The following is a 14,233-nucleotide window of genomic DNA, read 5'->3' as shown; positions in this document are numbered from 1 at the left end:
AGAGACTAAAAGCAACTTTAGGACTCCATTTTCTGGCTGTCCTGGATAGGCAGAAAGAAGCTCCTCTGGCAGTTGAGGTCTGCTGGTAGTGTAGCTAGGGAAGGTAGGACAAATTAACCCTACCAAAAAGCTAACATATGTTTAAAAAAAAAATCTTAATACATATGGGGGAATGAGACAATGTCTTGTACTCAAGTACAGTGGCATATGGATTCTGTTATAGTACTAAGGGATGGGGAGCAAAGCAGGTGGCAACTGCAGAGTGACACTAACAACACTTCTTTTTTAATATTTGCAGGCAGCATAAACCAGAACGATCTGAAGGCTAAAGACAAGGTTTAAGTGCTTCATATACTGCTATAGAGACAATGTGAAAATTCTTAGGCAAAACCAGCACAAAGCAGGCTCTCCTGCTTTACAGCACAGGCAGTTTTTCTAAGAACATGATACATATATATATGTATATGTACACCTGCTGGGTTATGATACGCTTGAAGAAACACAGAGGCTCTTTTCCTTTCTTTTCCTTTCTTCTGACCGAATGTTGGCATTTATTCCAGTCCTTTGGGAGTAGGTGCATCCATGAGCATATAGAATTCCTTAATGGGCATCTACAGCTAAAGTTCAGTTCAGGAGGCTTCTAATCAAGTTATTCTGTGTAAGTTTAAAACTGCTTCAGCTGGGATGTGCCATACATTAAATCTCAGTGCCTTCAAGTGTGTCCTGCATGCAGCAGGATCACATAGGTTTCATTTTGGATCCAGGTGTTTTGAGGTTGTATTGACAGTCTTGGAAATACCTAAATTTTCTAACTGAAGAAACTAGAAAGTTAATAGAAAGAAAACTGCAAATCCTTAACACTGGTGAGTTAAAAATATATAACATTGTGTATAACACTGAAGGTTCTGGTTGTTGATATTTTGTTACACTCTTTTTTGTAGTAGTATTTAGGCAAGTATTTTGAAATTGTCTTTCTAGTTTTAGAAGAAGATGTTGTAATTTATGTTCCTACCAAACCTCTGCTACTGTTCAGTTTATTTTTCCAGTATTTCACAAAGATACTAGTATTATCTTTTAATAATAGCCCTCAGTTAGGAGTTGTGATGTGAGTTTTGCCTTTATCCTTAGAATTTTGAAAGGAAAAAATCATTATCTGTCTGGTTTCTAGCTGATATTTTGCAGTGATACACCTTAAGTCCAATCATAAGGATATTTTAAATTTGCCTTTTGATCAGCTGGAAGTAGAGCTCACTGTAGATGAAGTGATTAGCTGAGAGCTGTTCCACAATTTTCTCAGAAATTTGTCTGGATGAACTTTTTTTACCATTCAAAGGCTATTTTCAGTTAACTGGATTCAAGTGTAGACTTCTAGTTCAGCATCCCTTTATCTGAATAGCTACATCAGTTTAGTTCTGTAGCAGGGAAAAAAAATCTGCAGATGTTGATGTATTAATTGTACATGCTCATAGAGGCACCTATTTCCAAAGGACAGGAATACAGGCAAACATTTGCCTGACAGCAAGTATTGACCAGAAACTGAAATGTTGTTCTGAGCTCCAGTAAATATTTCTTGATGCACTGTGTGAGAAAGTTTTCTTGTCTATGCCTAATATAGCTTTGCAAAGTGTGTGGGCAATTAGCGAGGTGGCTTTTCATACTGTGAAAAAGGAAAGTCCTTTTTTCTGCTGAAACACGTTTGAGCTAAATAGCAACACACATCAACTTCCACTAAAAGAGATGGCAGCGGACTATAGAAACCACCCCAAAAGGTCTTTTATTTTATGAGAGAAATCCTAGATGCCAGGGATCTACGAGTATGGGCATCCCAGCTACATTGTCCACCGGGACCACAGAAGCGATTTGATTCCTGAGGTCTGGTGCTGGCTGAGCCGCTGCAGCGGCGAGGGCTTCCAGGCGGGACTCGGACCTGGACCGGAGCCGAGCCGGGGCTTTCGCCTCCTGGTCAGGCGAGGTGCGCTCCTGGCTGCCCCGGCGAAAGGACCGGCAGCTCGGTCTGGTTACGCCCGAGAGCACCGGGAGCCCGTGCCCAGGGAGGGAGGGGACGCGGTGACGGAGAGGGGCTGCGGGAGAGGCCGGCGCGGTGCCTCCGGCGCCCACAGCCCCGCATCCCCGCTGGCCGCGGCGGAGCCGGGCGGGGTGAGGGGCACACCCCGCCCCGGGCCGGGCAGGACAGGGCAGCGCGCAGCGGCCCCGAGAGCCTCCGCCGTGGGGAGATCGGACAAAGGCTTCCAGGAGAGGGAGTGGCAAGCGGCCGCCCAGCCCTCGGCGGGCTGCGGGCGGGTCGGTGCCGCCGGGACGGGGGGAGAGCAAACGAGACAACTTCCCTAGGGGCACGGGGGGCCCCAGCACGGCGGCAGCGGCAGCTCCTCTCGAAAGGAAGGGGCTCTCCCGTGCCGCTGGCTGCTTCCCCGAAGGTGGCTGCGGGGAGGGGAGGTGGGGGAGGAGCCGGGCGCATCCCCGGGCGGGCGGCGGCCCCTCCACTGCGCCAACCTGCAGGCGGGCTGGAGGCGGCAGCCCCGCCCGGCCTCGGCTGCCGGGGCCGCGCCGCCCCTCGCCTTCGTCCCGGGCAGAGCCGCACGCAGCCGCTTCCCGCTGCGTCGGTCCTGGACTGCAGCTCGGTGGCGGCCAGGGCAACAAGCAGCGGCATCTTGGAGCATCTTCTTTCCCGAGTGCCCTTTCATCTCTCCCAGCCCGCTCCTCTCTCGTACCTGCAGCCTTTTCTTCTCCCTCCACTCCTTCTACCTTATTTCTCCTTGTCTCTCCCTTCTCTTACCATTTTCTGGTTTTAAGGGGTTTTTTTGCTTTCCTTTTCTTTCTTCTTCTCCCATCCTGTTCCTTTTTGGACCATCTTCATTTAGTGCCTCTTAATTTCTTCATTTCTTCTGGTTTTTTTCCCTTGGACTTTGCCTTGTCATGTCAAGATGGAAGTCAGGCATGACTGGCTCTCCTCATCCCCCCATGAGGGCTTCGAGCAGATGAGGCTGAAGAGCAGACCCAGGGAGCCTTCCCCAAGCCTCACCAGAGTAGGTGCGAACTTCTACAGCACTGTCAAGCAGCAGGACTACAGTGCCAGTGTCTGGCTGAGGAGGAAAGACAAACTGGAGCACGTAAGCCAGCTTCTTTTTCCCCCCCACCTCTTTTTTTCCCTTATTTTCTAGACCACTGTCTAGGTGCTCTGTTAGGCTGTCTGCCAGCTGGGACTCCAGAAGAAAAGTGTTGCTCCAGTAGTTGGGCATGGCATTTCCCAAATGATAGAGAAAGGAGCTACTTAGAGGTCCCGTAGTGGTCAGATCTGAGGTAAATGGGATGTCCGTACTGTTCCAAACCACATGCAAGTCTCTTCCTAACTGGAAATATTTTTTAACGTTCTTGGCTGATTGCTTCTTCTATTCCAGCAAATTCAGCACTGATGTGGGAGGAGGAAGATTGGGATGGTACAGATGGAGGTTAGAGCATTTATCTCACGGTGATTATAATGTAATTCTAGAATAGTTAAAAGAAAACAGCTGTTTTCTTTTTCTTTTTCTTTTTTTAAAATTCTAGATATGATTTTCATTCTTCCCCTCCCCCATCTTTTTCTTCTCCATGCATAGGACTTTGAACATACTCTTACCTATGTGGGGTAGAGATTTCCTTCAAGACTTTTCTTCCTGCAGCAGTAGTACATGACTTAACTGTGTTTGAGGCCACAATAGAACTGATACTGTGGATAGCTCTAGTGAATATTTTATGAGAATTTAAGGTGCTTCAGAGTGTTCCTGTCTCAGATGATGTTTGAAAGCATTTTTCATGTTACTTGTAACAGCAAGGAAATGGGTTGAGAGGACCTGCACGCTGTGTAAGTTTCCTGAATAGCTTATTAGGTGAAACCCATTGTCAGGGTGTACAGTACAATCAAGACAGGAAAGTAGCTGCATTTACAGGGATGTGAAAGAATGTGGATGGGCTTGCATAATGCAACAGTCTGCTATTCTTTACATTAGTGAGTGTGAATTTGCAATCACAGTCACATTGACTTCAAGAGGCACGGGAAAATATTTCATGTGGTACAGCCACCTGAAGTCTCTTTGAATAGAAATGGTCTGATTAGAAGGATAAATTGCCTTTATTACGTGAAAATCCTAGATGGCATAATAGTCCTTTAAAGATGAAGCCTGAAAGAAGGTCCTTTACCAACTAGTTCATGGACTATAACCCTCCCTTCCCATTAACCTGCAGAGTATTTTATCCCTCTTAGTGAAATCTTAAACTTGAGTTGTTTATACTTTGGGGGAAATGACAAGAACTGATGATCAGTTGCAAAGATCACATTTCAAATGTTGAGAAAGGTATTGAATTCTGTATGCCTTTTAACACAATTTTGTGATTCTTCACGCTGACAACAAGGCTTCACAGTAGTAAGCTTGTAAGTGGAGTATTCACCCATTGTGAATCAAGAAGAAAGGTCAGTGCCTTATCTCAGTACAGCTAAAACATGGAAAGCACAGAAATCTGAGCTGTGGCTCTTGTAACTGATTTTTCTACATGTTGATATCTGTGATCAAATGAATGATTGTTAATTGCAGGGGGGAACAATCTGTCAACAGTTTGTCTGGTAGCTGAATGGTCAGATACCTGTATAATAAATCATATTAGCAGGAAGAAGGAAAATAGGCATTAACTTGTTTGAAGATTGAAAGTGCAAAACCTTGATTTTGTGTGTGGTTTTATTGCTGGGTTGTTGTTGTTGGGGGTTATTATTATTTTTATTAAGTCAATATTTTGTCACAATAGTAGTCTTCAATAACCCTGCAGCATTTGTGTGAAAAGCTTTCTCTGTAATCTGTGTGGCATGAATGCATGTTCTTTTGGGGGTTTCCCTCTCATTTGATCCAGTTATTTTTACTCCCACAGCCTATTTGAACAATGCAGAGAGGAAAAAAATTGGAGCATTGATATATCTAGCTTGCCATAAAGTATTTATTTAATTTACATTTATTGTGAATACCCTGCAGTACACTGATATGCCAACAGTAGATACCTGAAAATACTTTGTTTTGTGGTTTAAGGTAACTGCATTACTCATGAATGTCGTAACAGACGGGCTATTGCATGAATATAAATAAAATGTCTATTTAGTTATAAATTCTATTTTGCTTATACAGTTTTGGAGAAAGGTTGTTATTTTCTGTTTTCAGATAAATCTTTGAGGGGTTTGAGTGTTCTCTTGCTGAAGAAGTTATTTCCTACACTCCACTCTTCCACTCCAGGAGACAAACCAATTACTTTGAGATGCATCATTTTGAATGGGATAGTCATTGACATACGATAGCTTTTGGCCAGTATTGCATAATGAAGATATTCACATCCTCCATCCACCTCACGAAGTTGCGTAACATTTCATTACAGCTCCCTCTGAGATAATCATGTTGCTTGATACCTACAAAGAAAATCAAAATACAAGGAGTGAGCATTCATGGAGGCACTGAATGTAAACGTATGTTATCACAGACTTGATGCTGCACAAGGACAGGTGAGGCAGAAGGAGGGTATATAGTGAGTGCAAGTCAAGATACACATGAACAGATTTTGAAGTTTCATATGTACTCTTTCAGCATTGAGGAGGGGGTTGGGTTTTGCTTCATTGAAGTGATTTCTTAAATTGATTTCAGTTGTAATAGGGATGAAATTGGGCCAGCGTATTTTGTTCATTACTTACAGTAAATCCTTGTAGGTCACAGTAGGTATTTCATATTGACTTTTGTTGAAGTGAATAGCATAACTTACTCATGTGCAACACTTATTAATCCATGTAGAGTTTGAGGGGTTAAAAAACATCTTCTGAAGCCAATTTGTATCAAATTGTTTATGTAAAAAGGTTGTCAAATATAGGAACAGTTTGTTTCTAGATTTCAAAACTCCAACAGTTGTGGGTTATGGTGATGTGGTTTTTGGTTTGTTTGTGCTTGTTTTAGGTTTTTCTTACACAGATTTCAATTTGAGGACTGTGGTAAAGAGGTTCAAGAGTATGGTAAAGAGGTTCAAAATTCAACTGCATTATCTCTTCTGAAAGCACAGAGCAAGTTGTTCTTTAAAACTGATCAATATTTAATTATTGACTAACCATAGAGGAAGTAAAAATCTGGAACATATTGCTGGTGTCTTGCTAATTAATTGTTCTTCAAATGGATCTTAATATCATGTGGCTCATTGGCTAGTTGTTTTTGTAGAGTTATCTTTTTCCAAGTGGCAGCAACACAGCTTGTACTATGAAATATGTGAACACAACTCACCCCTGTTCTTTTGTGAACTCAGATGCTACATTTAAGATTAAATGAATCTGCTGTAACGTGTTTGAAGGCCCAATGAGGAGTTTTTGCTGAGGTGAGGCCTCAGTGTACACACATGCTGTAGCCAGTGTGCTGAAGAGCCATACTCTTAATGGAGGAATTTACGAGAGATGCGAGGAACTCCAACACTGTAGATGTGATCACAGTGATGTTGCAAACCTTTACCTGAAATCTCTGCAGAGCTGAAATTTTTCAGATTCTATGTATTTGCTTCAACTAGTTCCTTGTGCCTCTTTGTGAAATTGTTTGCCTGGTATTGAAAGTGTTGGAGAGAAAACTGATGTGTGAAATATTCTTAAATGCTTCTTTGCATAGTGGTTTTGGTTTTTGTGGTTTTTGTTTCTTTCTCATTGGTGTTGCCTGTTTTTGATAAAATGTGAATTCATTAAGAGAAAAAGGAGGAGGTAGGGATTGGGAAAGAGTAGCCAACCTGGTAGGCTTTAGCTGATGGGTGTTAGTCTGGTTTAATTTGCAGCAGCTCTCTGTCATGTCTCTGCATCCCAGAGTAATGACAAGTATTGAATAGCTGCTTTCCTGGTACCTCAGCAAAGAATTCTGGAGAACTTAATTTTATATAATAAAAGCTTAAAAACTGAACAGATTTCTTTCTAAGCTACAAGAGATACGCTTCAAGCATATATTAATTTTTGACAAATACACATATTCCTTCCCAAGGATGTAGTGGTACTCTCTCTAATAATGTCTAAATTTAATTATTTGCTTGATTATGTTAAAAGATTTAAAAAATTCTCTTTTAAGAAACTGGTTCAAAACTAACTTTTGGGGAGACCTGACATCAGGACAGCATTATTTCCTGGCAATCCTCAGTCTGTTATTTTTGAATAATCATAATCAGGAGAAGTTACTGAGAATTATTGCATCATTTCTTGTTTTTTTACTGAAGTTCTGATCAGCAGCAAGGGCAATGTTGGGATTTTCAGATTCTAAGTACTCTTGCTGTTACTTGACCAGTTGATGCTGTTGCACACTGCTATGTCTTTGGCAGCATTGCCACCCAGGGAGCAAAGTGGCTATGAGGTACAGGGGTAGCAGTGTCACTTGGCAGCAGAGGCAGATATCTGATGTGCAAGTGTTAGGCTTAAGGCAGTTTACAATGGTGCCTGACAAGTGTGGCCAGAATACTTCTCAGAGCTGCATGACCAAATCATAAATAAAATATAGCTTTAATTCACCTGTCTAATACCTTTATAAAAGTTGAAATCCCAAATCCAATTTTGCCAGTTCATTTTTATTATTCAAAAACTAGTAGGTCTGTTAGGCAGCTTTGTTTGTCTCTCTTTTTTTTTTTTTTTTTTTTTAGTGATACTGGAAATTCTCAACAAAAGTATTGTTGGACAGTTTCCAAGTTCATTTCTGCTCTTGCATTAAAATTAACACTAACGTCAAAAGTCAGAAGACAGATTTGTAATCTTCAGAAGGACGCAGAAGACACCATGTGCATAGCTATAACCTGCATCACCTAAACAAAGAAGGTGGACAGAGCTTGATGTAAAGCACTAACAGGCGTAGAACCCAGTCAAGCCCAGTCCATTGCTGGACAGCGCCAGTGGCTTCAGTTTAAGGAAGAATAATGCCAGGATATAAATCAGAATTCAAAAAACATTACCCATGTTCCCAAAACAGCCTCAGTCTTGAAATAAATGCAAACATGTGACTTCTTTTGAGTTAAATGAATTCATAGAATCACAGAATATCCTGAGTTGGAAGGGTCTCGCAGGATCATCCAAGACCAGCTCCTGGCCCTGCAAGGGACACCCCAAGGATCATACCATGTACCTGAGAGCATTGTCCAAATGCTTCTTGAACTCTGTCAGGCTTGGTGCTGTGACCACTTCCCTGGGGAGCCTGTTCCAGTGCCCAGCCACCCTCTGGGTGAAGAACCTTTTTCTAATATCCACCCTAAACCTCCCCTGACACAGCTTCAGGCCATTCCCTTGGGTCGTGTCACTGGGCACCAGAGAAAAGAGCTTTCTCCTCCATTTCCCCTCATGAGAAAGTTGTAATTGCAATGGGGTCTCCCCTCAGTCTCCTCTCCTCCAGGCTGAACAAGCCAAATGACCTCAGTCACTTTTATGGCTTCCTCTCCAGGCCTTTCACCATCTCGGTTGTGTCCTTTGGTGTGACTCTTTTTAACAGCTTCATATCTTTCTTATATTGTGGCACCCAGAGCTGCACACACCACTCGAGGTGAGGCCACAGCAGTGCAGAGTAGAGCAGGACGATCCCCTCCCTTGCCCAACTGGTGATGCTGTGCTTGGTGCACAGTTGTCAGAGTCCTTTGCATTAAGCAGGTATAAATAATTGGCCATCTGGAATAATGGCAGACACCAAAAATAATGGTGTGTGCTGTGTAGGAAGGTACATGCATGGGGGCAGTTCAGAGGGTTCTGGAGAGTCAGCTTCCAATATTTGAAGCTTTTTGATGGTACAGTTGTAGATTTTAATTCCAAATGTCTGTCTGGTCCTGGAGATAGGTATCTATATTTAGATTTCATCGTTAAAATCAAGGGAACAAACTCAAGTTAGAGGGATTTGGGCTTTTTCTCAACAGGAGACTGGTATGTGGATCGCCTGCCTGGAGCAGTAGTACTTAGCATGAGTTGTGATTCTTGCTGAAGTAGTAGCATGCAGTCTGCTTCACTGCTGACAGACTGTGTGTGGAGGGGAATTCTTATGTTGAAATGCTGATTTCCTTGCAGGTGTCTTTCTCCAATAATGTTTTGTAGACAAACATAATTAGAGAAAATAAATGTTCAGAAAAGTGGAAAAGGTGGACCAAAATAATTGAACAGTGTTGAGAAAATACTGAATAACATTTTAGGGAAAAAAAATGTTAAATGTTTTCTTTTGAAAATGATATGGGGAATTTCAAATCCTGAATAATTTATTTCTGTAGTTACCACACACAGAAGTAATTTTGTATTGCAACCCAGTGAAAATATGATACCTAACAGTTAGTTTTCTCTTTTTGGTTATAGTGGGTTAACCTTGGTTTTCTGCCAGCTGCCCACCAAGCCACTCTCTCTCTCTCTCTCTCCCCCTGTCCTCAAAAGGACAGGGGGAGAACATGAGATAGAACATCTTTTAGCTGAGATGAAGATGGGGAGATGACCAATTACTGTCACAGGCAAAACAGACTCAACTTGGGGAAAATTTAAATTAATCTACTGCCAATTAAATATAGGATAGGATAGTGAGAAGCAAGGACAAGACTAAAACCACCTTCTGCCTTCCCCCCATCTTTCCAGCTCAACTTCAGTCCTTTGTTCCTGAATCTTCAGCCTCCTTCCCCTCAATGCCCCAAGTGGCACAGGGTATTGGGAAATGGTGGCTGCAGTCAGTTCATAACACTTGGTCACGACTTCTTCTCACTATTCCCTGCTGTGGTGTGGGATCTGTACCACAGGATATAGTCCCTGTCAAACTGTTCCAGTGTGGGTCCTCCACACAAGCTGCAGCTTTTCAAAAACTGTACCAGCATGGGTCCCCTCCCTGGGGTGCACTCGAGGAATGGACTGCTCCGGCATGGGCTCCCATGGGCTGCACTTCCTGCTCCTTTGTGGGCTCTCCACAGGCTACAGCTTCCTTGAGAGCACATTCACCTGCTCTGGCATGGGCTGCAGTGTGGTCACCTGCTCTGGTGTGGTCCTCCATGGGCTGCAGGAGGACAACCTACTGTCTTCATGGGCAGCAGAGGAATCTCTGCTCCGGCACCTGGAATGCCTCCTTCCTGTTCTCCTTCGCTGACCTTGGCATCTGCAGGGCTGTTTCTCTCACATTTTTCTTGCTCCTCTCCCATAGCTCCTGGGCAAGTTTTTTTCCTTATATGTGTAATCAACAGAGGCACCAACCTGTGCTGTTGATGGGCCCAGCTTTGGCAAAGAGCAGGTTTGTCAGGGAGCCAGCTGGAACTGGCAGTGTCCGGCATGAGGCAGCCACTGGTCTCACAGAGGCCACCTTGGCAGCGGCCCCTCACCCCCCCAAAACCTAGCCATGTAAACCAAATACACTAATCCTAGGAGCAGCTCTTTCTCTGGCATATGAGAAAATCATTCAACATTGCATTAATCTAACATATCAGTTCTGATGATTTCAACATCAGTCACTTTGAAAGTGCAAATCTCTAAAGCTAAATTTAAAAAATTTGAGAGGCATATTCACTGTAGCAAGCTTAATTTATAGTGTCTGACTTTATGTTGTTGCACAGTAATACAAAATGACTTTAAGTTTCAAAGTTGCACTAAAAATTAATTTATATATGTATGCATGTATAAATTTAACTCAGCCCATTCAAGACTTTTGAGAAATGAAGTTTTCTAGTTTCTGAAAAAAAAGACATAAATCTTAGCCTACATTTCTTCCAGATGTTAACTTCAGTGTAGGTATAGAAAAAGTGCTTTTCACTGCTCTTTTCCTAATTCTACCAGCATTAAGGAAAATCCAAATTAGTTTTTTGCTATTGTCATCCTTTCTTTTTATCAGCGTTTACCATCCTTGTTTAAGGATGCAGAAACTTGCAGCTTAATTTCCTTGTCTGTTACACAACCAAATACTCCGCAGTCTTCAGTGATTTGGTCTTGTGGCTGACCATTGACTGTAACACTTTTAAGGGTAGTAGGAGTGCTTAAAACACAAGGAAAATTACGCTTAATTAATATCTCCTCACAAATGCAATCAGTTCACTGTCAGTAGAGGATGCCCAAAGAAGCTAGTTGCTATGACTGGTTGTATGTTTAGCTTAGGCCTTCTTCCAGTGCATAACCAGGAATGGTAAAATACTGAAGGGAAAAGAACTTCTCAGACTATGGAAGGATGGAAACAGCAGGCCAGCTCATGGCTATGATAAATAAACCCTGCTTTATTGCCATTCAGGATGGGAAATCATATACTCTTCATTGTTCCTGAAAAAGAAAGTCCTGTGATAAACTCCCTAGATCTGTCTCCCCTGACGGAATGTTTTCTTGAGGCACAAGTTTTGTGCTTTGTTTTTTTTGTAACATTATTTCAGGTCTGTTTCCCATGCCTTTTTCATAGTTTCATTACTGAGAGGGAAAAAAAATGGGCACCCTGCTAATGTCTTGCAAGGTCCATATATCCTCTTACACCAAATAGCTCCTCTGTTGTATTTCAGAGTCTGAAAGGAGGTTTCTTAAAATAAGATTTTGATGCAACTGTTTAAGTTTTTGCATTCCTAGATGACAGTTGGTAGAGTGAAAAAGTGTAACATTAATTTTCCCATGCAGTGACACTCTAATGTCTGTAAGATTGTGTAGTCTGAGTGGACAATCAAGCTGTTTTCAACTTGTCCTTCACAGTTTCTGGGAACAAAAGTAGATTACTTGAGGATAAATCTCTATTAGGCAATAAGTGTGTATTCCCTAAAGAGCTAAATCCAGGATGTGTGCTGCTGCTTGCTTGAAACCTGCATGCCCACGGGGGGAACGATGAGCTGGGTGTGTACTTAGGTGCTCCTTTGCCTGGTGGGGATGCAGTTGATCCATTTATGGAGAAATGAGGCACTCACAGATTCCTTGGTCATTTGTGTGACAAGGGAAGGCAGTTAACCCACTGTCCCCTCAAGTGACAAACGCTGGGCTTTTTATGCTTGCTTGACTATCTACTGTGCCTGAGTGGACAGAGGGGCCTCTCAGCTAAAGAAATGTGTGTGGGGAATTGGGAGAACCTCAGAAGTTTAGGAGGGGCAAGAGAGGATGATGATACATTGGTGCCAGTTAAATGAATTGATTTAATCAGAAAAGAATTTTTATTAGATTGGAAACTTATTCCTAGGGTTTTTTTGTGTCCATATCCATCAAAACTTGGTCTGATTTTTTTTCTTAATAGGATTTGCTCCTCAGAATTCTTTAACTTTTATAAAGACTTTCCAAATATAACATAGGATTTGAGTATTTTTATAGGGGTTTGTCTTATTTTTTTTTGATCAATGCACTGTGAATTTGACTGTGTAGATAGCATCTAGCCCTGGATGAAGAAGTATCAGAGTGGTATTTTTAGTAATGCTACATAGCCCTGCTCTCTGAAGATGAAGAAAAATTTACCTATTTCTCCCCACTTTTGCACAGCCTGTAAAACCCTCTATGTGCAGTATTTGTAGGGAATAAAGTGCTTTTTATTAATTTCTTACCTTAAAACCAGGATTTTAAGAGGACTTAGTAAGTTTCATTTTTGACTGTATGATGTCAACATAATCAGCGGCTTGTTTTGTATTTGATAAAGTTGTTGCAGCTCATAAACACCAGTCATTCTATTTTTATTTTTGTTGCTACTCATGTATCTCTATTTACAGTTGTAATTAAATATTTAATGGAATAAAAAAGCTCATGTATTTGAGAACTGCTGCTAATAAAAAAAATAGTCATTTAGATAATTCCTGGCATTCTGATACATTAAATAGGCTGGATTTCCCCAAGGCATTTTAAACTGTTTGGAGCAGAACCAAATGTGGAGCAGTGCTGAGATAGTGATAGTGACCAGCTTAAAATCCTTGATCCTGTTGTTACTGCAGTGAAGGCATATTTACTTGGGGTTGTACTCTTACTTGGTTTTCTAAAAGCTAGTATATGCTGTAAAAAGCCTGACATAACAAGCAGATTTGTATTCGTTTTGAAACACAGGAACATTTAAAAGTTAATAAGGTCTTCAGCACTTCCAGCCACAGTAAACGTGTCATGCCTCACTGCTGCTTTTTTGTTACAGAAGTGATGCTGCTGTCCATTGAATTTCATGACTGATCCTTTCTAGGCAGGAGATTTTTTGATAAGGGAATATGCTTTATGGACTGAACAAACTTCAGGCATTACCTCAGCTGAGGCTGTTTGCTTCTGGGAATGGTGTTTAAGGCGACACTGTTTCCTAAATGCAGCTTGTGCACTTTTGTTTGATCTTGTTCCAAAACCATGATCCATTGACTTGATTACTATGGCATCAAGTTGTGTATGAGCTACTTGAGAGAAGACTGTGCATCAGCTCGGCTGTCACAGATTTGGAGCTAAAAACCAAGTTCAATATCTCATGCTAAGCAGCTGGAGGAAAAATCTGCCTTGGAAGCCTCACTTTTTCTTAAGCTTTAAGTCTCTGGATCATCAGGCTAGTTGCTGGATAAATTATTTGAGAACACTCTGCAGTTAGCACAGGGCTATCAAACGGACAGAAGGCATCCTAATATAACAGAAGGGATGTAAGAAACTGTAATATCTATGTGAACATGAAAAAAATTATGTAGATCCAGTTGCTCAGCATTTAAGCCCACCTTAAGGTGTTTCAGAATGGAGACTACACAAGGAAGTTAGATGGGTGCAGGGTGCATTTGAAACTGTAATTACATGCCAAGAGTAATGAATGGATATCTTAAGAAAACTCAGCAGAACAAAGCTATCTGTGAAATTATTTCTTTGTTCCCCATTAAAATACTTCTGTACTTCATTAGAAAGTGTAAGTGAAAAAGGGAGCCCATCATACTAAAAAGCAAATCAAACCTAAACTGGCATATAATTTCAGATTAATGATAGCAGGTATGATTTGTTTTCATGTTTTGTGCTAATTTAAGTGCAAAAGTGCACCTGCTTCGATGGTAATAATTGGGGGAAAACCCCACAAATAAAGAAAACACCAAAACACCTCATTGCCTCTTGCAAAACATTAATTAGATGAGCAAATAGAAGAATGTCCATTGGAGTGACCGGTGGCTACAGTAAAGCTGGGGACTTGTGTCAAGTTCTGCTATTTCCCCATAGTTGTTTGTTGGAGAGGACCCATGAGCATTTAGAAAGGCTTGTGTTCCTGAACACTAAGAAGAAACACAAGTGATGAGGGGTCATACAGAAATTCTCATGGCTTTCTGG

The 14,233-nt window shown here is 41.7% G+C and overlaps 1 protein-coding gene across 1 annotated transcript in view; it reads left to right on the top strand.

Annotated features, from left to right (window-relative positions):
- The first annotated feature begins 2,565 nt into the window (after positions 1-2,565).
- The window catches only part of PLD5 (phospholipase D family member 5), a 183,561-nt gene continuing 171,893 nt past the window's right edge, over positions 2,566-14,233 (top strand). The window contains exon 1 of the mRNA XM_010391776.4: positions 2,566-3,128. Coding sequence (XP_010390078.1) covers positions 2,943-3,128 — 186 coding nt within the window. The 5' untranslated portion in view covers positions 2,566-2,942. The remainder of the gene's footprint in view (positions 3,129-14,233) is intronic.

This window comes from Corvus cornix, chromosome 3, assembly GCF_000738735.6.
Source record: "Corvus cornix cornix isolate S_Up_H32 chromosome 3, ASM73873v5, whole genome shotgun sequence".
Taxonomy (NCBI): domain Eukaryota; kingdom Metazoa; phylum Chordata; class Aves; order Passeriformes; family Corvidae; genus Corvus; species Corvus cornix.
The sequence above is the reverse complement of the archived record's forward strand: the minus strand, read 5'-3'. Positions and strand labels throughout refer to the sequence as shown.